Source organism: Myotis daubentonii, chromosome 6 (genome assembly GCF_963259705.1).
Source record: "Myotis daubentonii chromosome 6, mMyoDau2.1, whole genome shotgun sequence".
Taxonomy (NCBI): domain Eukaryota; kingdom Metazoa; phylum Chordata; class Mammalia; order Chiroptera; family Vespertilionidae; genus Myotis; species Myotis daubentonii.
In genome coordinates, this window is record NC_081845.1 from 36,509,166 (window position 1) to 36,529,962 (window position 20,797).

Sequence of the window (20,797 nt, forward strand, 5' to 3'; positions counted from 1 at the left end):
AGCACTCACTCTTCAAATACTACAATGAATACCTCCATTAGGAAGAGTAAATAGGGGTCAGTTCTCCCTGTAGTTTTTAAATATTGCTCCATCCAGCAAAGGCAGTGTGCGTGCATGAGTGCCCTCCAGAAAAATCCGGGCGCTGGAGAAGGTGGTGGTGTCCAACATTGACACGACAAGCCTTCTCTCCTGCACCTCAGCTTTTCCTGTGAGTGTTCCCAGTGGTGGGGAAGGAGTGGGGGCCTCCTGGAAGCTTTCCTGTGCCCCAAGTCTGGTTGCCCTGTCCTCTGCTCCCTGAGCGAACTGGATTTCATGATGGTGGAAGGACCTGAGGCCGGCTCTTCTGCTTCCTAAAGAACATGGGTGCAGCACACTCGGAGATCCTTGTGGGATGTGGCGGGACCGAGGTGCAGTCTCCTGTCCCAGCCACTCTCTCCACATCTCGTGGAGGGGAAAGGCCCGAGGAATTTTCTTTGAAATAGTAAACAGCTGCTATTTATCAAAGGCTCCTTATGTGCCAGCCATGTGCTAAGTTGCAAATGTTCACATTTATTCTCCACAACTGCCTGAGGTGTGTCTCATAGTCATCACTGTATACATGAGGAGCCAGAGGCTCAAGTTTGGAAGCTGCCCAGGTGCACAGAGGAGCTAGCAGGTGCCAGAGCCAAGAGTGACATTCGGGGATGCATCCTAAGTACAGTGTCAGGTTTGGTCTTGGAAAGGCCCAGAGACTCCCATCAGAGGGGACTGAACCATTCAGGTTATATGAGGGTGAAAGGGTGGCTGGCGGTGAGGGAGGAGAAAATTTGGCTTTGATCTCTTCTGATAATCCAATACCTTATTGTTAGTTTGATTCTCAGGTGAATGTTTCTTGTCAGAGTCTACTGACTTGGAAATACACTCCACTTTCCCTCCCCATTTCATGTAATATTCCCTCTAAGACAAGGTTAGTTAGAACTTTTAACCAGATCCTGAAAGAACTAAGGAGTGGCAGGAAGTGCCGTTCCCAGTTCTTCTGCAGGTTCTCTCCACACTACAAGTGGACTTGGCACCAGGTTGTAGGGGCCTTGCAAGCCAGTCCTGACAAAGTCAAAGCCAGGACTTCTTCCTTTGTTAATGTGGATAGAATCTAAAATGGCATCCAATTGAAATTTTGGAGAAACACTCAAAACAAGATCTGATCTATCTCAATCTATATTTTGTGATTTGCCTTTAATGTTTATGGAAGGCTTTGAGCCTCTGACCCTCTTCTCTTAGAAGAAAATATTACAAGGTTTTTTCCCTTTAATGTTTTTCCTTCTTGCCAGTGGAATTCCTCATCCTACATGCCATCTACAGGTTCTGGGGGAAATAAGGTTTTTGTAACAAATGCAATAACCTGAAGTCAAGGGTAATAATAGGGAAGACAAAATCATGAAGGAAAAACAAAGCAGCAATACAGAACCAGATGGCATGTGTCTCCCCTCCCCCAGCCTCTCCCTGGCAGAGGGAGGGAAGGGCTCTGTCTCCCTGGGGCAGCTGCCACACCTCCCATTGTGCGTCTTCCCACTCCTTTCCCTGACTGGAGGCAGAAATGGGAGGCCACAGGGCTGGCTTTTGTGTTTTAAAGTGCAGTGTGAACTATGTGATCGGTGTGTGTGCATATGTGCCCACAGTTAATGGCACTGCCTCCCAGCCTGGGGGTGGGCGGTCCTTCATTGACCTGTATTAAGTATTCAGTGTGGTATATTTGGACAGTATTAAACTTGAACCCATTTTTGCAAAACATCTTTGTTTAATTCATCTGTTTCATTCTCTATTTTCTCATTTCATGATGAGTGACTTACTACCTAGAAACAGCTATTCTTCAAAATATAATAAACAGAGTGGAACAGGGGTCATTGCCTAGGGTAGTGACTCTTTTCAAATTCTTTTCATCAGGATAAGAAGAAATCCTGGTTTAGAGCCCCACCTAAACGTTTGATAAAATTGTTATGGACCATGCTCTCTGAAAGGTGGGCAGTTTCAATTTAGAAAGAATCCAGCATTTGAAATAAAACTGCTCCACAGCTGGTCAGATCAAGACTGACCTTCCTTTGCAAATACCACTTCCTGGCTCCATCAGGGCATCCAGCTCCTGGGACCACAAGCCCTATGAGCAGTTTTGGGGATTGGGCTACACTCTTAATAAATCTTTAAATTAGAAGCTGTTGTGAAAACTTAAAAGCTATTCAGAGCCAGGGCTGAAATCATGTATTTGGATATGTTAAAGAATAACAGTTGCCCTAGCTGGTTTGGGTCAGTGGATAGAGTGTTGGCCTGCAGACTGAAGGGTCCTGGGTTCAACTCCAGTCAAGGGCACATGCCCGGGTTGTTGTCTCGATCCCCAGTAGGGGGCGTGAAGGAGGCAGCCAATCAATGATTCTCTCTCTTCATTGATGTTTCTATCTCTCTCTTCCTCTCCCCTCCTCTCTGAAATCAATTTTTAAAAAAAGAATAACAGTTAAAGAAAAGCTCATCAGCTCTTAAATTAATGAAATATCTGAACTGTAAGAACAGTTTAAAGACATGCACCTTTAATAATGCTACTCACAATAACTCAAGTAAAGACATAAAAGGGCCCTGACTGGTATAACTCAGTTGGTTGAGCGTCATCCCATGCACTGAAAGGTCGCTGGTTCAGTTCCCGGTCAGGGCACATACCCAGGTTGCATATTGGCACATATGGGAGGCAATCAATCATAGTTTCTCTCTCACATCAATGTTTCTCTCTCTTTCCCTTCTTCTCTCTCTAAAATCAATAAAAACATATTTTTAAAAAAGAAATAAAAGGTAGCACAGTAGTAGAGACCCTATTTTCCTAAATCAAGGTGAATGAATTATAAAGAGTACATAATTAATTTATAGGTGAATTGGGCTATTTAAAAAGATGACTTACTTATTTGCTCAAAAGACTTTCTTGATAGATGTTTTGAGTCTGTGCCAGCCTCTCTGGGCACAACATATTAAGTGTACTACCTAATACATTGTGTCCTTGTCACCTCATATCTCCTTTGATAAAGACAGTGATCCTAGATGGCCTAGAAAAAGAGGAAAGGATTTTATCTTTCTCCTGAGTAACTGAAAACTCTTATGAGACTAATGGAATCATCACTTAAGAGAAATTCATGAATTCCTGTACATGACTTTAGAATGAGCTGATAGTTGGATTCTAATTTGTGCTGAACTCTTTAGGTACCCAGAACAGAATGAGAGAGTTAATGCTGGATTTAAAATGGAAATTACTTGATTAATAGAAGATCACCTGAATAAGACTGAGCTTGCCCCAACCTGCAGCAAAATGTATTGGCTTCCTGCCCCAGCTGACATTACCAAGTATCCCAAAATTGATGCTATACTTCATTTTTCTTAATTTAAATCAATTAGAACTAACTTGATGAAGGTTATCTTGCATTAAAAAATAAGTCTGTGCTGCAGCAGTTAATTTTTTTCTCACCATTTTAGAGCATTTCCCAGGTGAGTGTGGGGTGTGGGGAGGAGGAGGGAGAAGGCAGGGAGATGATAAGTATTGTTTTTTATGATGAAATGTCTCCATCTAGCGGAATTTTGGAGCAGTAAGCATTGTCACCCTGTTAAAGATAGTGTCTCCAAACATAGTATCTTCCTTAAATACATGCAGTGTTTAAAGAAAAAAATAAACTCCCACGTGTTCTTAGATGATTTCTTTACAACTCCATGTATTTATTTTGGAGGATGAAGAAAAGAGACCAATACAAACTGTAAATATGTTGGCATCTTTTAAATCATGTTTGAACCTGAAAGGCAGAGAGATGAGGTAGAGAAGCAGCACAAGGTAGATTGCACACAGTTGATGATGATCTAGCTCTTCAGTTGGGTAATGGACTCATAGGTGTTCATATAAACCTATTCTTTGTATGTATAAATTATTTTATAATAAAAATCTGGACATGAACTAAATTTAAGATTATTAAAGGACTTCCTAGGTATGCGGACAATTATTTCTCTCTTTTGACTGATTTTTTTTCTGTTTAAATTTCTTTAATACGGTGAAAAAGGAAAAAGACTGAAAAACTAATTCTAACGTAAGTTTTTAAAAACCTTTGCCAGCGCCCTGTTTTCCTGTGGGCTGTTCTGTGTTACTTGTGCCACCAAACACTTCCCACAACTGCACACATGTGGGCTTGTCACCATTTGTCTGCCGCCTTACTCAATCGCATATGGAGTTGTTGCTCATTGGTCACTTTACTCAGATTCCGTCTTTAAAGAATGGGTCTCTTGAGTAAGGCTCATGTGTAATGTGGAGGTTATTCTCTCTCCTTAAATCAGGCTGGGGACGGTCCTGACCAGGGCCAAAAGCCAACTCACTTTCTTCCCTGGCCAAGGGCTTTGGCACAGAGTCCAGCCAACAAGTGATCTTAAGAGAGGCCTAGGGTTTCTCTTGCTCCCTCCAAGGGCCAAACAAGGAAGGAGAGAAAGCGGGGCGGGGGGGGGGGGGGGGGGGGCTTCTGGGGACAGGCTGGGCACTTCAGCTTCAAATCAAGGGCAGCAATGCTTCCCCGCCCCGCACACTCCTGACTCCAGGCTGGTGGAGGGATCTGGCAGTTTGTGCCAGAGCTACAGCCCCTCGCAGATCTGCTAACCACTGTTGACAGGGAGGAGCACACACCCCATCCCCGCTCTGCCGCACACAGCTTGTGAGGCGAGCCCAATAACTCTACCCCTTCAGTTTTCTCACCTGTTGTAAGCTGCGAGTGGCGTTATAAGCCCCCTTTCATGTCCTTCAGCCCACAGCTCTGAGCTCCACAGGCTGAGACCAGGCTATTGCGTCCATACAAACTGGTGTGACATGAATCTCACAAGTGTTGCCCCCCCCCCCCCGCATTTGTGCACACACAGCTATGCCCACCCCCCTCTTCCCCACCAGACTCCAGTCATTGCTGTAAGTAGACAATGAAGTGACCTCAGCTTGAACCTGTCTGAGCAAGGCATACCCTATTGTATCTTTATTATTCTGCCCGTTTTCCTCAGCAGGCCAGACAAGTATTCAGAATATGCTTCCATCCCTTACTGGGCCTGCTAGCAGGCTTCTTCTCTCAGATGATCTGCAGCTTTAATGCATTTCTTTTTCTTTTTCTGGTGAGTCTTTTAATGGCTGGCAAATTACACTAAAGCCAACAGCTTGCGTCTCTCCAGCAACCAAAGGATCCTGGTTGCCTGGGGTGGGGGGCGAAACAGAGACTGTAGGAGACAGTGTGTGCTTTACTTTTCTCCAGCTTTGTTGAGATATAATTGGCATAATAGCCTGTAAGTTTAAGGTGTGCCGTGCAATGGATTGATGCGTATATATTGCGAAATGTTTACCATAACAAGTTAGTTAATACCTACTTCCACCTCACGTAATTAACATTTTGCTGTTGTTACGGCGTTTTTTTTAAATAGCCTGACTGAGTTCCCTTTCCCTCTGTCCAAGTTGGGAACACTTACCAAGCATATTGCACGCCCCCCCCCCCCCCCCCCCCCCGCCACTCAGAGAGCCCTCTCCTGGCCCGGGTCCCATATGCTTAACTCACAAATAAGACAAGAGCCCTGGCCAGTGTGGCTCAATTGGTTGAGCATCATCCCATGCACTGAAAGGTCGCCGGTTCGATTTCTGGTCAGGGCACATGCCCATGTTGGGGGCTTGATCCCCAGTAGGGTGTGCAGGAAGCAACCAATCAATGTTTTGCTCTTACATCTCTCTCTCTCTCTCTCTCTCTCTCTCTCTCTCTCTCTCTCTTCTCTTTCTCTCTCTCCTCCTCCTTTTCCCCTGCTTCCCTCTCTCCCTCCCCCTCTCTCTAAAATCAATTTTTAAAGAATAGCAAATAAGGCAAGAAATAAGAGACAATTCTGGATTTAACTCACAGGGGATCCTTTGACCCTCACAGAGGGCTGTGTTGGAATAAGAGAAATCAGGTGGTAGGATGACTAGGAGATAGTCATACACTCTTACAGAATTGAGTCTGTAACTGCAAAACATTGAAATGGCCACTGTATTCACTTCTTTTTCTCTTTTTTCTCTGCAGGGAAGGAGATTGGTGGGAAGCCCGCTCCTTGACAACTGGAGAGACAGGTTACATTCCCAGCAATTACGTGGCTCCAGTTGACTCTATCCAGGCAGAAGAGTATGTTTCGTTTTTTCATTTCACTAACTCCTTGCTTTTAAAAGTTAGTTGGCACAATAAAATGCCATTAACATTGTGCAGGAGGGAGAAGAAATTCACTGGAGTGGTTAAGGGTGAGATGATACGGTAATGCCATGTTTCCCAGGCCTAAGCCATTGTATTTTGCCCTATCTGTGGAATACCGGTGCTATTATTAACTTACTGTTTTTCTTTAAGCCTGCTCACTTTTTAAGACATTTATTTTGAAAGGAAACATTGTGTCAGTAACCTAAATGAAAACTCAATTTTACTTGCCATAAATAGAGAATAACCATAAAAATGTGGTGAAATTCTAGCTAGAGCATATATTACTGCCAACCCAAGGTTCTAAGCCTACAGTCTACTGAAAAAAGAAAGGGAGAGGGAGAAAGAGTGGGAAGGAGGGAGTTGGCAAATAATTCTTACCAAATTGAGATTTTTGCTCTTCAATCTAATCAGAATATTAAAGGAGCACTAAGAAGACAGGCTTTCCATGCCACAGATCGAACTGTCTCACGTGGGCTGTGTCCCACAGCTCGAGAGATCCTGTGGTGATGCATTTCAAATCGTCCTTTCCTTTGACTTAGGATCTCCGTTTTTTCTTTGATAGTTAATAGTGACTAGCAGTTAGTTGGCCCAATGATCTCACTGCTAATAGTTTTGGAAGGTGGCCCATAGTCTGGGGGCATTCTAGAAGGAACCAGCACTGTTCCATCTCCGGACCCGTGGGGATTCGCAGGCACTTGCAGCCTGGAGGACCGTCTGTGGCTTGTGGGCGACCCCGATTTCGGAACTGAGGGAAAGGGAGCCGGGCTGTGGTCTCCCAAAAACAGGAACCTGGCCCCCTCCCTGACACACTGGGGACCTGCCTCCTGCTCAGTGGAGGCCGTCTTGCATTAGGAGAAGAGTCAGCCACAGAGCCCAACCATTGACCCTGATATTTGATTTTTGCCCTGGATTTGTCTACGTTTCAGAGAGCATTAGACTCCATGCCTCAGCCAGATCCCCAACTGGATCACACTCTTATATTTAATTCCTTTGTATTTCCTCTACGGAGACTGGTTTTGTTTCTCACTCTCAAATACTCAGTGGTTCTGAGCTCCTTTTTTCTCCTAGTGAGTGTGTTTCATCATCAGTGAATAATGGAATTTGTATTGAATTTTTATTTTAGGGCAGATTGGCAGACATCTTTGAGTTCTTTCAGCATAAAAGGTACCACCAAAATGTAGCGCTTTTTTTTTTTTATTTAACTGGGAGCCTAACCCACTATATATTTAAGTTGTATTTATAATGGTCTATTTTTAAATATTTTGTTTTTAAAGAATAAAATAGCATTTTTTAAGTGCCTGTGGTTTTACATGTGCAATTAATTATCATTATCTATACTATTGTCTCAGTGAAATCCATTGTTCTAACAGTTCTCTTTTCACCACTGTTCGTATTTGCACTGCATTTTAATTGATACAGACCCACAAAGTCATTCTCACAAATAATTGGTGTAATTCTCTTTATACCATCTAGTGTTAGGTTAGGATTGTTGCACAGTCTGGTGCCTTTAAAAGTCACTGAGGAGCTAGCATGCAGCGTGTCTTTTCTTATCTTCAGGGAAGCTCTTTCATTCACAGAAGAATTTGACAGTGAACATACAATAGCTATGTTCAAGTGTAATGAATTGAAATTTCATTTCTAAAGCTGGATCCTTTCACAGCTAAATATTCTAAAAATGGTTCCTTTACGCAGATTCCAATGGGGTGCTCCCGAATTCTTGCTTGGGTTCTTATAGCAGCAGGTGCTTGTTCAGCAATGAGCAAACTGAAGCGTTAAATGATTGCCAGGCCGTGATTAGGGCTAGAGAGTGCAAGGGGGATAAAGACAAATGACAACGGTTGTGAGGTGACTTCATGTGATGCCTCCTAACGTGGCACAGGAGTGTCGTCACAAAGAGAATATGAGACGTGTATGACATGGGGTCGTTTTCAAGGACACGCTCATTGACTATGCACAGTCCTGCCCTGCAGCTGTGCCAGAGCACGCGTGCGACACGTCCCAATCCAGATGCTTGGCAAACGCCTTTTACTGATCGGCTTCCTCACACCTGCTGGACAGGAAGACAATGCAAACAGCATCCCAGGGCAGACCTCATTGCAAATGGGGGCTAGTCTTGACCATTTTTTCAGAGTTCCTATAGGTAGGCAGATACTGAAAATATTGTCTTTGTTCTTTATCCATTCTGGCTGACTGTTTTTTAAGTGCCTGATTAATGACCTTTATGTACACTAAGACTATGTTTTTGTTATTTCCTAGGGATTGTAATTATGCTCAGAAATCCATGGTCTTGTAGATGTGCGTGGGAAGGATTTCCTGCGGTTGCCATTTTAAACAAGGTCTTGGATTTCTCGTTTTGTGCAGGCAGGTGGCAGTTTTCACACAAATCAGTTCTTGTCATCTCCAGAGGGAAGGAAAATAACCCATAATTCAAATCTGATTTTTTTAAGAGTGAAAGAGATGAATTAAGGGTGGAATCAGGAATAGATTGAAAGGGAACTAGATGAGGCTAGGAAAAAAATAGATAGGGAAAGGCTAAGAATGAAATTGGGGGTTAGGAGGATCGGGGGGCAAGAGAGCTTGCGTGATTCCATTTTTTAAAGTGATTCTTATCAAATGTTCCCTTTTCTTGATCTCATTTATAGGTGGTACTTTGGAAAACTTGGCCGAAAAGATGCAGAGCGACAGCTTTTGTCCTTTGGAAACCCACGAGGTACCTTTCTTATTCGCGAGAGTGAAACCACCAAAGGTAAGATAATAAGCCCAAGAAGTTCACTTGTCATTCAGATCTGTGGATCAGTCAGAGGGGATGAAAGGCTTATCTCTAAGGGATGGGTCTGTAAATGGCACAGACCCTCCCTGCCTTCTGAGGGAGGGAGTCCTATTTTCAGCTTTTCCTCCAGGCTCTGGAGCTACAGACAGAGAGCTCCACAAAGACTACAGAGGCTCAGAACCAACACCTTCCTCTTGTAACAGGGGCTGGGCAGCTTCCCTCCTCCGGGCGCACAAGATCACAGAATTTTCACAGATCCTTTAGAATTATGAATTTCTGAAACTTAGTTCCTCAGGCGCCAAGCATGCAGGTTGTTTTTCCATTTCCTCTGTGGCTTTTTCATAACTGAAGATTGCTCTTCCTCCAACTATTGGCGTTTTCATTATTTAACGTCTCATTAGAGCCCACAAGAGGAGCCCTGCCAAGGAAAAGAGCAGAGGCCTCTAGCTTCATCGCCAGACACAGGCTGTCTGCTCCTGGGAAAGTACTGTGAAGCAGCAATGGGACGCTCACCCCTAGAGAAGCAGTCCCTGCGCTTCCTTGCTACCCACCATCCCCTCCTCCATGGTGCTCCAGGGGCAAAAGAGCACGCGCAGCCTGGAATGTCTGTGCTCCTGTCCATCTTGCCAGGGCAGGGGACGGGATGGGGGAGGAAGGAGTGTAGGGAAAAATCCAAATAGCCTTCATTCTCAAGGGTAAATCATTTTATTGCTAATATCTTCTGACATTTTCAGAAAAGAGGTGTTTTCTTCCTATGTTACAGAGCGGAAGTGTGTGTGTGTTGCGGGGGCAGTCTCCGCTTGATAATGATTAATCAGAAGAGTCAAGTAAATGAGACCTAAATAACAAATGATACTCACAGTGATTGGAGCTGCTAATACTTTGCATATTTACCAGGTGCCTATTCACTTTCCATCCGTGATTGGGATGATATGAAAGGAGACCATGTCAAACATTATAAAATTCGCAAACTTGACAATGGTGGATACTACATTACCACCCGGGCCCAGTTTGAAACACTTCAACAGCTTGTACAGCATTACTCAGGTAACCTTAATTCTAACCAGCGACTGAACATTTGGATACTGGAGGGACTGGGGGGGGCACAGAGCAGGAGAGGGGCAGGGAAGGGGGAACAGGTACAACAAATACATGCAGTCGCTAGTCAAATACAGTTGACCCTTGATCAACAAGGTTTGAACTGCACAGGTCCACTTCTATGGGAATTTTTTCATAAATACATACAGTACTGTAAATGCATTTTCTCTTCCTTGTGATTTTCTTAATAACATTTTCTTTTCTCTAGCTGACTTTATTATAAGATTACAATACATAAATCACGTAACAAAATAAGCACTAGTCAACCGTTTATATGTTCAGTAAGGCTTCCAGTCAACAGTAGACTGTTAGTAGTCGAGCTTTTGGGGAGTCAGAAGTTATATGTGCATTTTCAACAGCATGGTGGTCGGAGCCCCTAACCCCCATGTTGTTCAAGGGCCAATGGTAGTTTTCTTTGCTAGCCCCTCACAGTGGCTAAATAGGATCTACCGATGTTTTTCTACCGTAATTATAAGTTCCATCAAAAGATTCTATAACATTTTAGTTTCCCAAGTGGAAAGCCATAGGTTAAACTTAAGAAGTTGTTATCTGTCCTATTCCCCTGCAGAAAAGAATTCTGCAGTGGCTGTGAGAGGGTGAAGGAGCAATCTCTAGGCGGAACATACATGGGCCTCCTACAGGGGGTGTGTGTCTCTACCATCACCTTACACTCAGCTCTGTTGCAGGAATGACTGCTCGTACATTTTCTCATGACTAGATGAGTTTTCTGGCCCATTTATCATGCTCTCCTTCCCCACCAATACTTCTGTTCCCTAACTGGACTTAGACTTATGTGACCCACAGGTCAGTTACAGCTGCTGTGTTAAACGTTTAAGCAGATCAATCGCCATCCTAACACCCAGGTGTCACCAGTAGTCTGCTGTTCCTAGAAATGTATACTTAGATGTTTAGGTGTGCGATTTGTGCATTTTATTAAAGAGTGTGGCCTTATGTGCCAGTGTTAAAATGATAGCTTTCTTTCCTAGAAAAGCAAGTATATTCCACTATATAAAACATGCACACAGGCGGATATAGATATACATGTGCAGATATAGATCTATGTCCCAGTAAGCCCAGCAGTTTTTTGTGTGGCCTATATGTAATTTTAAATTGTTCTTCAGGATAATGCCAGTACCCCAAAAGAGTACATGCCTTGATTTCAACTATTGCTGTGTGTACATTCATTAAAAAGTATATGTGCATGTGTGTGATTTTTTTAACAACCAACAAAAAGCAGTCTTTTGAAGATGGCAATAAGTAATATCTATCTATTGATCCTAGGCACTAATGAACAAGTGAAAAAATTAGCAACACGGTGTATTTATTGATTATGGCATTGGGGAACTTTGATTTATGTAAATTCTAATGAAATATTTGAGAGAAATGGAGCAGAATATCTCCCTGAGCTTAAATGATATACTCAGAATGCCTGCACGTTGTAAGGGTTTTTCAAATGCCAAAATATATTGCATTGCAGCCAAACATCAGCAGGATCCCCAGAGTTTGAATCATTTGAAAATATTGTATCGCAAAAGGCACCTTAATAACATCATAAAGCTGGAAGAAGAGAAGGGATGGAAAGAGCAACAGACATTTTTTTAATCTCAAAAAAATTCATCTCAAGTTAGATTTGTTTTTATATAGACTTTTCCTCTTCCCTCATTTCTCTCACACAATAAAGTGCCTTTGATATATGGACACATAAATAATTTCCTACCTAAACATCTTGGAACCTAATTCTATCAAAAAGAGAGGAATAAAAAAAGTCACTGGTTCCTGAAGAAAAGGCAGCAATACTACATTTGATTTCCCCGGATATGGGGGACTTCCAGTCGGGGGTTGGGGCTCTGTCTACCTCACAGCCAGGCTCTGTGTAGCTTCTGCCACTGCCCTCATTCCTGTCTTTGGCTCCCTTTTCTCACCTGACTGGTGTGAACTTGGCATTTAGGCAATTTCCCCTTACCGCTGCTAGATAATCTTTGAAGAGAGAGAAAAAACTTCCAAATCACTTCACAGTGATAACTACTTCTTTCCTTTCTCTTTTTCATGGGTAATAGAGTTCTTCACATCCTTATATTTCTATAGATTTTAGTTTTTGTTCTTTCTGCTTTCAAACCAGTTTCCTAAATTATACACTGGAGATTGTTATAAACATTTTTAATAGGAAATACCAAGGAAGCAGGATGGAGTCAGTTAAAATGCCAGAGAAATCATTAGAGAAATGTGGCCAGTTTTGCCCCTGCCAGGTATCATCTTCATTCTTACTAGACTATAAGTCTGATGTTGTGTAGAAGGATCCTTTTCTGAAGTTACCATTTTAAATATAGTCCAAAACCCTTAATTTTGGCGGGGGGTGGACAATCATGTTGACATTCTATAGTCCACCGTACCCTTGGAAATCAATGGAGGTGTTTGCAGGGTTGCAGAAGGCATGTCATTAGCACATTGGGCTGAAATGTTTTTCTTACTTCGTGAGTATAGAAACCAAAACAGTCTAATCTGTGTATATGAATAGACCATATTATACCTGGGGATATGGAATAGTGCAAACTTCAGATGTCCTCTATTCTACCTTCAATAGACATGTTTCAGTGTGTGGTGTCTGATCTTCCAAGATGTGTGTAGCTCTCTGCCAGTGTGTACTGTTCGGAGTGATGCTGTGCGCTGGCTGAGTGTGTGCACCTGCAAGTGTTGTGTTTCACGTGTTCTGCTTTTCTCTCCCTCTCTTGCTGCTGTCCCCGCTCCGTCAGAGAGAGCTGCAGGTCTCTGCTGCCGCCTGGTAGTTCCCTGTCACAAAGGGATGCCAAGGCTTACCGATCTGTCTGTCAAAACCAAAGATGTCTGGGAAATCCCTCGAGAATCCCTGCAGTTGATCAAGAGACTGGGAAATGGGCAGTTTGGGGAAGTATGGATGGGTATGCTAAGCCTCAATTACTTTATTACTAGCATCCTCGTTTGGGAAGTCTCAAACATCAAAGATGGAAGGTGAAAGTAAAGACTATGAGCAGAAGGAAAGTTTGAATTACTAATAGTGGGGAATAATGATTTTGATTTTGGAATTCCGGAACTTCTAGAAAAAAAAATATGTAAGTGGTCAAGATTGGCAAATGGCTCAAATTATACTATTATATGTGTTTCAATTCATAAGCCAGTAAATGGTACAAGGAATGATCCAACCTGCACCATATGCATTGCTCTTCATTTCCAACTGCAGATGTTTGTCCAGTGAGCTCAGTATTGCCCTCAAGGACAAGTCACCTTCCATCTTTCCTAGTGCATGCATGATTATGGATTATAAGGACTGTGTTTTCTTTATTAATCCTCTTTCCTGTAGAGAAAGCTGATGGGTTGTGTTTTAACTTAACTGTGATTGCATCGAGTTGTACCCCACAAACTTCTGGATTGGCTAAAGATGCGTGGGAAGTTGCACGTGATTCGTTGTATCTGGAGAAGAAGCTGGGTCAGGGGTGTTTCGCTGAAGTGTGGCTTGGTAAGGCAGAGGGCACCTTTTGTTTTGGCTGCATCTCAAAGCCAATTAAACGGACGGTTTTGAACACAACACATTAACAGCCATTGGGACCAAGACACTTAACCTGGATAGCTGGTACAGGCCACCCAGATTTTCAGAACATGGCAGTACCTTCCTGTTCTCTTCTGTCCTACTTCACGTGGTTAATTAAGGCACGCACAGTACAGGAAACCAATGCAATAGGACTCTGGGGTTTCTTCTTCCTAAGACCTGGGAAGGTAAGATACTATAGCTGGGCTACTGTAGGAGGAGACCCTGGGCTTTTTTGCTCCATGATCCTGGGTTTTTTGCTCAATCTTTACTAGCTGATTAACCATGGGCAAAGGGCTTGTTTAACCTCTTTGAGCCTCAGTTTCCTCATCTGTAAAACTGGAATGATACCTACTTCATAGAACTAGGAGGATTACAAAGGATAATATGTCTATTAAAGAGTCCCTTGCATAGAGTAGGTGCTCAGTAGATACAGGCAGGTCTCTTAATCTGGTTGTCATCTCATTGGTAAGGCCTTCTGCACTGGGCCTTCCCCATATAACTCCCTCTGAGGCAATTGCAGCTTTGCTTAGACAATCCATGGGCTTAGGCCCCACCCAAAAAATATTGCCAGTAAGGCAATATTAGTATTTATGGAATCCTCCTTCTTCCTTTCTTAGATTCAATGAAAAATAATTGTTGTTATGTGTGGCTGTAGGTATTTAGGTGTAGTCTGCACTAAAAGATTGAACATGGTTAAAGCTCTTGGAACAGAGCCTGGCAATGAGGAAGTACTGCATAGATCCAGAGTTAGAGGTAGAAATAGAGAGAGATAAAAATAGAGAGACAGGTAGATACTCAGTCAGACACATATGTATATATGTGTAAGCTATTTTAATAAGAATTATCACTGTTATTGTTTTTCAGAGTCCACATTGTGATGTCCAATACTTTAGCTCAAGTATCGTAAAATATGTTTATATTACCTTCTCCTCCATCTGCCCAATTTATAATTAAAATTATGGGTCCTAAGAATTTTTATCCAATCACTAATACAATCAGGAATAATTGAACATTATACAAAATTTATTTACAAACATTTTAATTATAAACTTTAAATCATTACACATATTACTAAGATTTTGCTTCCCACTGAACATAAAACATCATTTTTTGGTAGTTCAGGATAAGGATGGAATGCCAATGTAGGTAACTGGGTTGTTATTAGACAAAAGATTTCTATTTAAAATTTTGGGGTACTAACACTCAAATAGCAAAGACCACTTACAAGTTGTCAAAGTTCCCATTTATGTTTAATGGTCAGATATTTTGTAAGGTTTGATGAATATTCCTTTAAGCCACTTATTCTTTCATGATTCATATTTTATAGGTTGCATTTTAAAGTATATGAACCGTGTTTTTAAAAAGGTAACAAAAGTTGCCTCAATTTACAGAATTTGTTAATTATAAATTCAATTATATTAAATATAAAATTTAATCTTAATTTAATCCAGCATTTTCCAAATAGAAAATAATATAATCTAATGTAGAAGATCTCCCCCCTTATAAATAGTTTTAATTCAAAGTCATAGGACTAATAATGGAATACCCATACAACCTACTTTTTTAAAAATTTGGGAGCTGAAAGAAATTCAAAAGACAATCCAGTTCTATTTCAGTATTTTGCAGATGAGGTAACCGATGATCATAAACCAGGCATGCCTCTGGACCTACTAGATTCTTTTAACATGTAAAGTTTAAATATTTCTGTTCCCTCTTAGCTGTTGTCTAATTTTTCCAGTCTAGCTGATAGAAGTCATTGCTCTCTTGTGGCTGACCATCAGTAAGCCTCAGGAATTTTCCTTACCTGGTTGAAGTATGGGCAAGAAGTCTGTGAGCTTGCCTCTGCTTAACAGCATAATTGCATTCTACTTATAGATCACCTGTTCAAGGACTCAGTCAAGTAGCTCATGCATTGCTACTTGTGAAAGTCTAGTGGTAATTTCCAGACATCCTCAGCATGTTGCCATCTTCTTAAAATGGTATACCCCATAAAACAGAACTTAATCTCATTTCTTCCATGCTCACTGTACTGCCTATTGGATGGATATTGGATGGCCAGGCTTGTTCTACCCCTGGGCTTTTATTCTTGTAAAGAAGTGTCCAGAGCTTTTGGTATACATTTGTAATCACATGGCTGAACCAGAAAAGGAATGTGAAATATATCAAAATAAGAAAATAGTTCAATTATAAACCATAATATAGCCAGAAGTAAATACATATTTTCTATTGAAAAATCCTTGACTGAGTCCTTACATTTTATCATCTTTGTTTGACAAAAACTATATTAAATTTTTAACTTAAAATCTAACCTCATATAAATAGCTATTAATTTAAAAACTTTTTTTCCATCAAAAGAGGACCTTTTGTTTGACTTAATATTGTGGGATGTCTGCAGGTACCTGGAATGGAAACACAAAAGTAGCCATAAAGACTCTGAAACCAGGCACAATGTCCCCTGAATCTTTCCTCGAGGAAGCGCAGATCATGAAGAAGCTAAAGCACGACAAGCTGGTCCAGCTGTACGCCGTGGTGTCCGAGGAGCCCATCTACATTGTCACCGAGTACATGAATAAAGGTTGGGCAAGGCCTCTCCAGGCTCACCTCACAGTAACCTACAGGGCTTGTTTCGGAGAGAGGAGCGGAGTTGCCTGCTTGCTTCTTTCCCTGGTTTCTGCATGAGTCAAGCATGCCCATCAGGAAGTGCAAATTGTGTGCTCATTAGTGAAAACATTTTAAACAGGCCATGACCTCCAGTTTGCCCCCCAGGTCCTTGTGATACCGGTACCTTTTGCATGCTGCACATGCAGAGTTCTAGCTCCTCTCCTTAATGAACGCGTCCATTTTTAATGTTGGTGATACAGAGGGCTGTGACAGTTTGCTATTATTTTGAATGCCATCGCTTGTATTAAATTTCCGTTTTGCAGGGCTGAGCAATTAATATCAGGCACTGGTCTTTGGGCTAAGTTGAGTCTCCATTTTTTTAACATTTTGTTTTTCAGCTCTCTTCTTATAATCAGATGAAGAAAGACATGTTTTTAAAGAACACATTTTATTCTCATTCTCTCTGTGTGTGGCTCTGTCTCTGTCTTCTAATCAAAGCAGTATTTTGGGGGATAAAGCCAAAGATCACTTTGTTTTGGAATAATAGATGAACCAAACAAAAAATGTCCTTAAAAGGCAATGCATTGTACTTCAGAGGATACCAGTGTAATTTTTCCTTTCCATGTTCTCTTAAAATATATTAGGAATTTTTTCCTGGCAGATTGTCCTTTGTATCCAGGGTTATTTGGCAAATAACTTTGGGATTCACACATGAAAAAAATCACCATGACCCTGTTGAGCCTCCAGCCTCTGCACGTGACTGCCCCAGCCCTGGTGTCAGTTCTGAGCTACTCGGGCTGCGCTGTCACAGCAGCACTGAAGCTCAGCTATCTATATACAGGGCTCCTTGAGGCCTGGCTGGCCAGGATCTAATGAGGAGCTATTTGCCCTACCCTATATTCCTTTGATATTCTTTTCTTTCAGGTATTTTTTTTTCTTGATTTAAAATCTGTAAATAAGCTAGAACAGTCGTTCTCAAACTTGACTGTGTCAGAATCACCTAGAGGGCTTCTTAAAAATACAGGTTTCTGGGCCTAAGCTCCAGAGTTCTGATTCAGTAGATCTGGGGTGGAGCCTGAGCGTTTGAACCTTTCTTTTGCATTGATGGCATTATTCAGTTCAGTTACCTCCATACTTCTAGTAAGAAAGCCAAATATAGCCCTTTGTTGGACATTTTTATCTTTCAAAGTAAATTGAAATGGTTTCATGTTTTCTTCATAGGAAGTTTACTTGACTTCTTAAAAGATGGAGAAGGAAGAGCTCTGAAATTACCAAATTTGGTGGACATGGCAGCACAGGTAGGCCCCATGGTACCTTGATTCCTGCCTTAGATATTATGATGTGTAAATATATCAGCCAAGGTGTAACGTGTTCCATTCTCTCAACTTCCACAGGTTGCTGCAGGAATGGCTTACATCGAACGCATGAATTACATCCACAGAGATCTGCGATCAGCAAACATTCTAGTGGGGAATGGACTAATATGCAAGATCGCCGACTTTGGATTGGCCAGATTGATCGAGGACAATGAGTACACAGCCAGACAAGGTAGGCACTTGGATGATGATGGCTCATGACCACATCGTTGAAAACAGCCCTTCCTCCCTCCTTCCCTTTCCTTCCTTCAGAAAATATTTGAAATGTCATTCTTCAGATAGGTTTTTTTTCTTTTTTATCTGGCAGGAATTTGACAGCTCAGCTGGTGGGAGGCTGTAGTGGGTTTCAGTAGATGGATGAGATGTTCCTTTTTGATGAGTGAGTGTTCACTGGTGTGGTCCTCCGGTTTGTGGCACCCTCACAGTGCTTTGCTTCTGAAAGAGGGTTGTGGAAGGCCAATGGATCAGTCAGGTAACAGCTCATCATTCCACCAGAGTCTCCGCAAAAAGCAGAAGGCATGCTCGTTGGATAATGTAATAAAGGAGTTATTTATAAAGACATGGGCAGGGTTTCAGAAAACCAGCAGAGCATGGTGCCTTCCACGGTATATTCCAAGGCTTGTATTAGCAGTGGACTTGAGGCCTGAAGGCAAAGGAGTGTGGGGGCAGCGGGCACCAGAACTACGAACGCAGCTGTGCTGTAAAGCCACCTTAGGGAGAGGCAGCAGGGTGGGTCTGGAGCATTCGTACCCAGGCTCACTCTTCAGCCTCCTCCAGACCTCCTGCCAGACCCAACAAGAAGCTAGGGGTCAAAGGCGCCCATTGATGAGTTCAGATGGGTCCAGAGCAAGAACAGTAAAAAGGGGATTTAGAGGGAAAATAGAAGATAACGTGTAGTCACTTGACAATAACTTCCCTTAATTACCTCCTCCTACCCACCCCCTCCAAAGATTTGTAGAATTGGCCTCTAGAAAAAATACATCCCAACCAGCAGCCACTCTGGTGGGCAGCTTGTCAGGTGCTTTTAGAGCACCAGGAAGGAAATGCCCACGGTTATTTTCTGTCCTCAGACATCTTCACGTAGCGGTCAACAGGTAAACATGCAGAGTTAAAAGGGCTGTTGGCAATTAACTGTAGGCTCCTCGTGTGGAATATAATGCCTGTGTCTGAAGGAAGAGGTAACCTTCATTGTTGTTGTTTTAACCAAAGCTGGTTATTCTGAGCAAGGCTGAGTGGTGACTGGAATATATTACAGGGTGGTGCTTTCTGCTGGATTTCATAAAGGCCACCTCCAGAATTCTTATTCTTCTTTATTTTTCAATTCTTTCATTTCTTGCCAATTCTTCCCTGCTTTTATCATTCTCGGCAGTCTCCAATGATGAGGAAAAATGTTAAACTCAAATCCTGGCTCGTACAGACACTGTCCAAATGCAAAATTATGTGTCGGTCAGACAGCTTGGCTATTTGAATTTCCCCAACATGTGGCAGTTCTTGTCCTGGAGCCAAATGCCCACACAGCAAGCATGCCCACACATTACACACACACCAGTGCGGGGCCAGATGGCATGCGTATCTCTAATCAAAGGCACACGGACAGCTTTGGTTGGCACTGGCAGTCCTCAGAAAATGTGGACGTGATTTTGAGTCAAGGTGAGCTGAGAGGGTCTGAAGTACCACTGGGTCTGAAACCTGGCCCTAAATGAAAGCCTTTACCCAGAGGCAAACCTGTCAGATCTCAGCTCACAGACCTGGAAGGAGAGGAGAACAGAGCAGAGCAAGCGAAGGTTGTGAGGCATGAATATCTGATTTAGGAAGTGGTGAGAGAGAGTCAGTCTTGTTGTTTGGTCCTGTAAGCATCCTTCATGTTGCTGGAGGGATTGGTTCAGGACTTGTTTCTCCCCTTCTCCTGGACTTTGGACTTTATAGAATTTGTGGTCCCGAACCATCCATAAATGAGAGGGTTACAGGGCCAGACACCCGAGGATGCTGGCAGGAGTGCTGCGGACAGCGCCTGGCTATTTAGCACCTGGAATGAGACCCCTCTGGCAGTGGCCCTGGGTGATGAGCACCCGTGGGGAAGGCCTGTGAGGAGCCCTCACTGGTTACTGTCACACACGCAGCTGCTGTGGAACAAGCCCAGCAGCCAACCCAGCCCTGGCCTTCAAGTCCTGTCTTCTTCGGTGAACTGTCCTGGTTGCTTTCTGTGGCCCATCACTTCCACCATGACCTTTCAAAGGATTGGCCTCAAACCCTTTGTGTACTACGTTTTCTTCACTTAGTCTCCACAAAGAGTATTCACTCTTCTTAAAATTCTTTTTTTTCCATCACCATATATCCCCTCTGTGTCCTCTCCCACCTCCACCCATCCCCCTCCACCCCAGCAATCACCACACTGTTGTCCATGTCCATGAGTTATCTCTCTTTTGTTTTTCTCAATTTCTTCATCCCCCACCCTCACCCCTGCCACCAGAGCTTTCTGCCTGCTCTTTATCTATGAGTCTGTCTCTATTTTGCTTGGTAGTTCAGTTTGTTCATTAAATTTTTGTTCATTAAATTCCACATATGAGTGAAATCATATAGTACTTGTTTTTCTCTGGCTTATTTTGCTTAGCATAATGTTCTCCAGATCTATCCATGCTGTTGTAAAGGATAAAAGTTTCTTCCTTTTTACAGCAGAGTAAAATTCCAATATGTAAATGTGCCACAACTTTTTTTATCCACTTGTCTACTGATGGACACTGGGCTGCCTCCAAATTGTGGCTATTGTAAATAATGCTGCAATGAACATTGGAGTGAATATATTCTTTCTAATTAGTGTTTCAGGTTCCATCAAATAAATTCCCAGAAGTGGAATCACTGGGTCTTCCCTTTCACAAATATCTTTAGATCCATGCCAAAGACTGGAGAGAGATAAGACGTAAATGAACTGGAAAACTAAACTGGGGTGGGGGGACCACAAAGTCTATGAGGCCCCAGGCTTTTCAAGGAGAATAAAAGAAATGCTGCCCTACAGCAGAGGGAGTGGAAGGAGCAGGGGCATTTGTGGAATATACTTACAAGAGCCAGGCCTGAGCGGGAGAATGTGAGCAGTGGGGAGGAAGCAATAGAAACAGGCTCAGAGGGGTTAAGTAACTCATATGAAGTCCCACAGCTAGTAAAAGGG

General features: G+C 42.6%; 1 protein-coding gene across 8 annotated transcripts in view; it reads left to right on the forward strand.

Moving 5' to 3' along the window:
- The window catches only part of FYN (FYN proto-oncogene, Src family tyrosine kinase), a 212,583-nt gene that overhangs the window by 163,905 nt on the left and 27,881 nt on the right, over positions 1-20,797 (forward strand). For 6 of the 8 annotated variants that reach the window (XM_059700667.1, XM_059700666.1, XM_059700672.1 and 3 more), the window contains 7 exons: positions 6,063-6,161; positions 8,870-8,973; positions 9,895-10,044; positions 12,846-13,010; positions 16,053-16,232; positions 17,480-17,556; positions 17,653-17,806. In XM_059700667.1, the coding sequence (XP_059556650.1) occupies positions 6,063-6,161; positions 8,870-8,973; positions 9,895-10,044; positions 12,846-13,010; positions 16,053-16,232; positions 17,480-17,556; positions 17,653-17,806 (929 nt within the window). Of the gene's footprint in view, positions 1-6,062; positions 6,162-8,869; positions 8,974-9,894; positions 10,045-12,845; positions 13,011-13,429; positions 13,586-16,052; positions 16,233-17,479; positions 17,557-17,652; positions 17,807-20,797 lie in introns of all 8 variants that reach the window. The other 2 variants (XM_059700671.1, XM_059700673.1) reach the window with 2 other exon arrangements.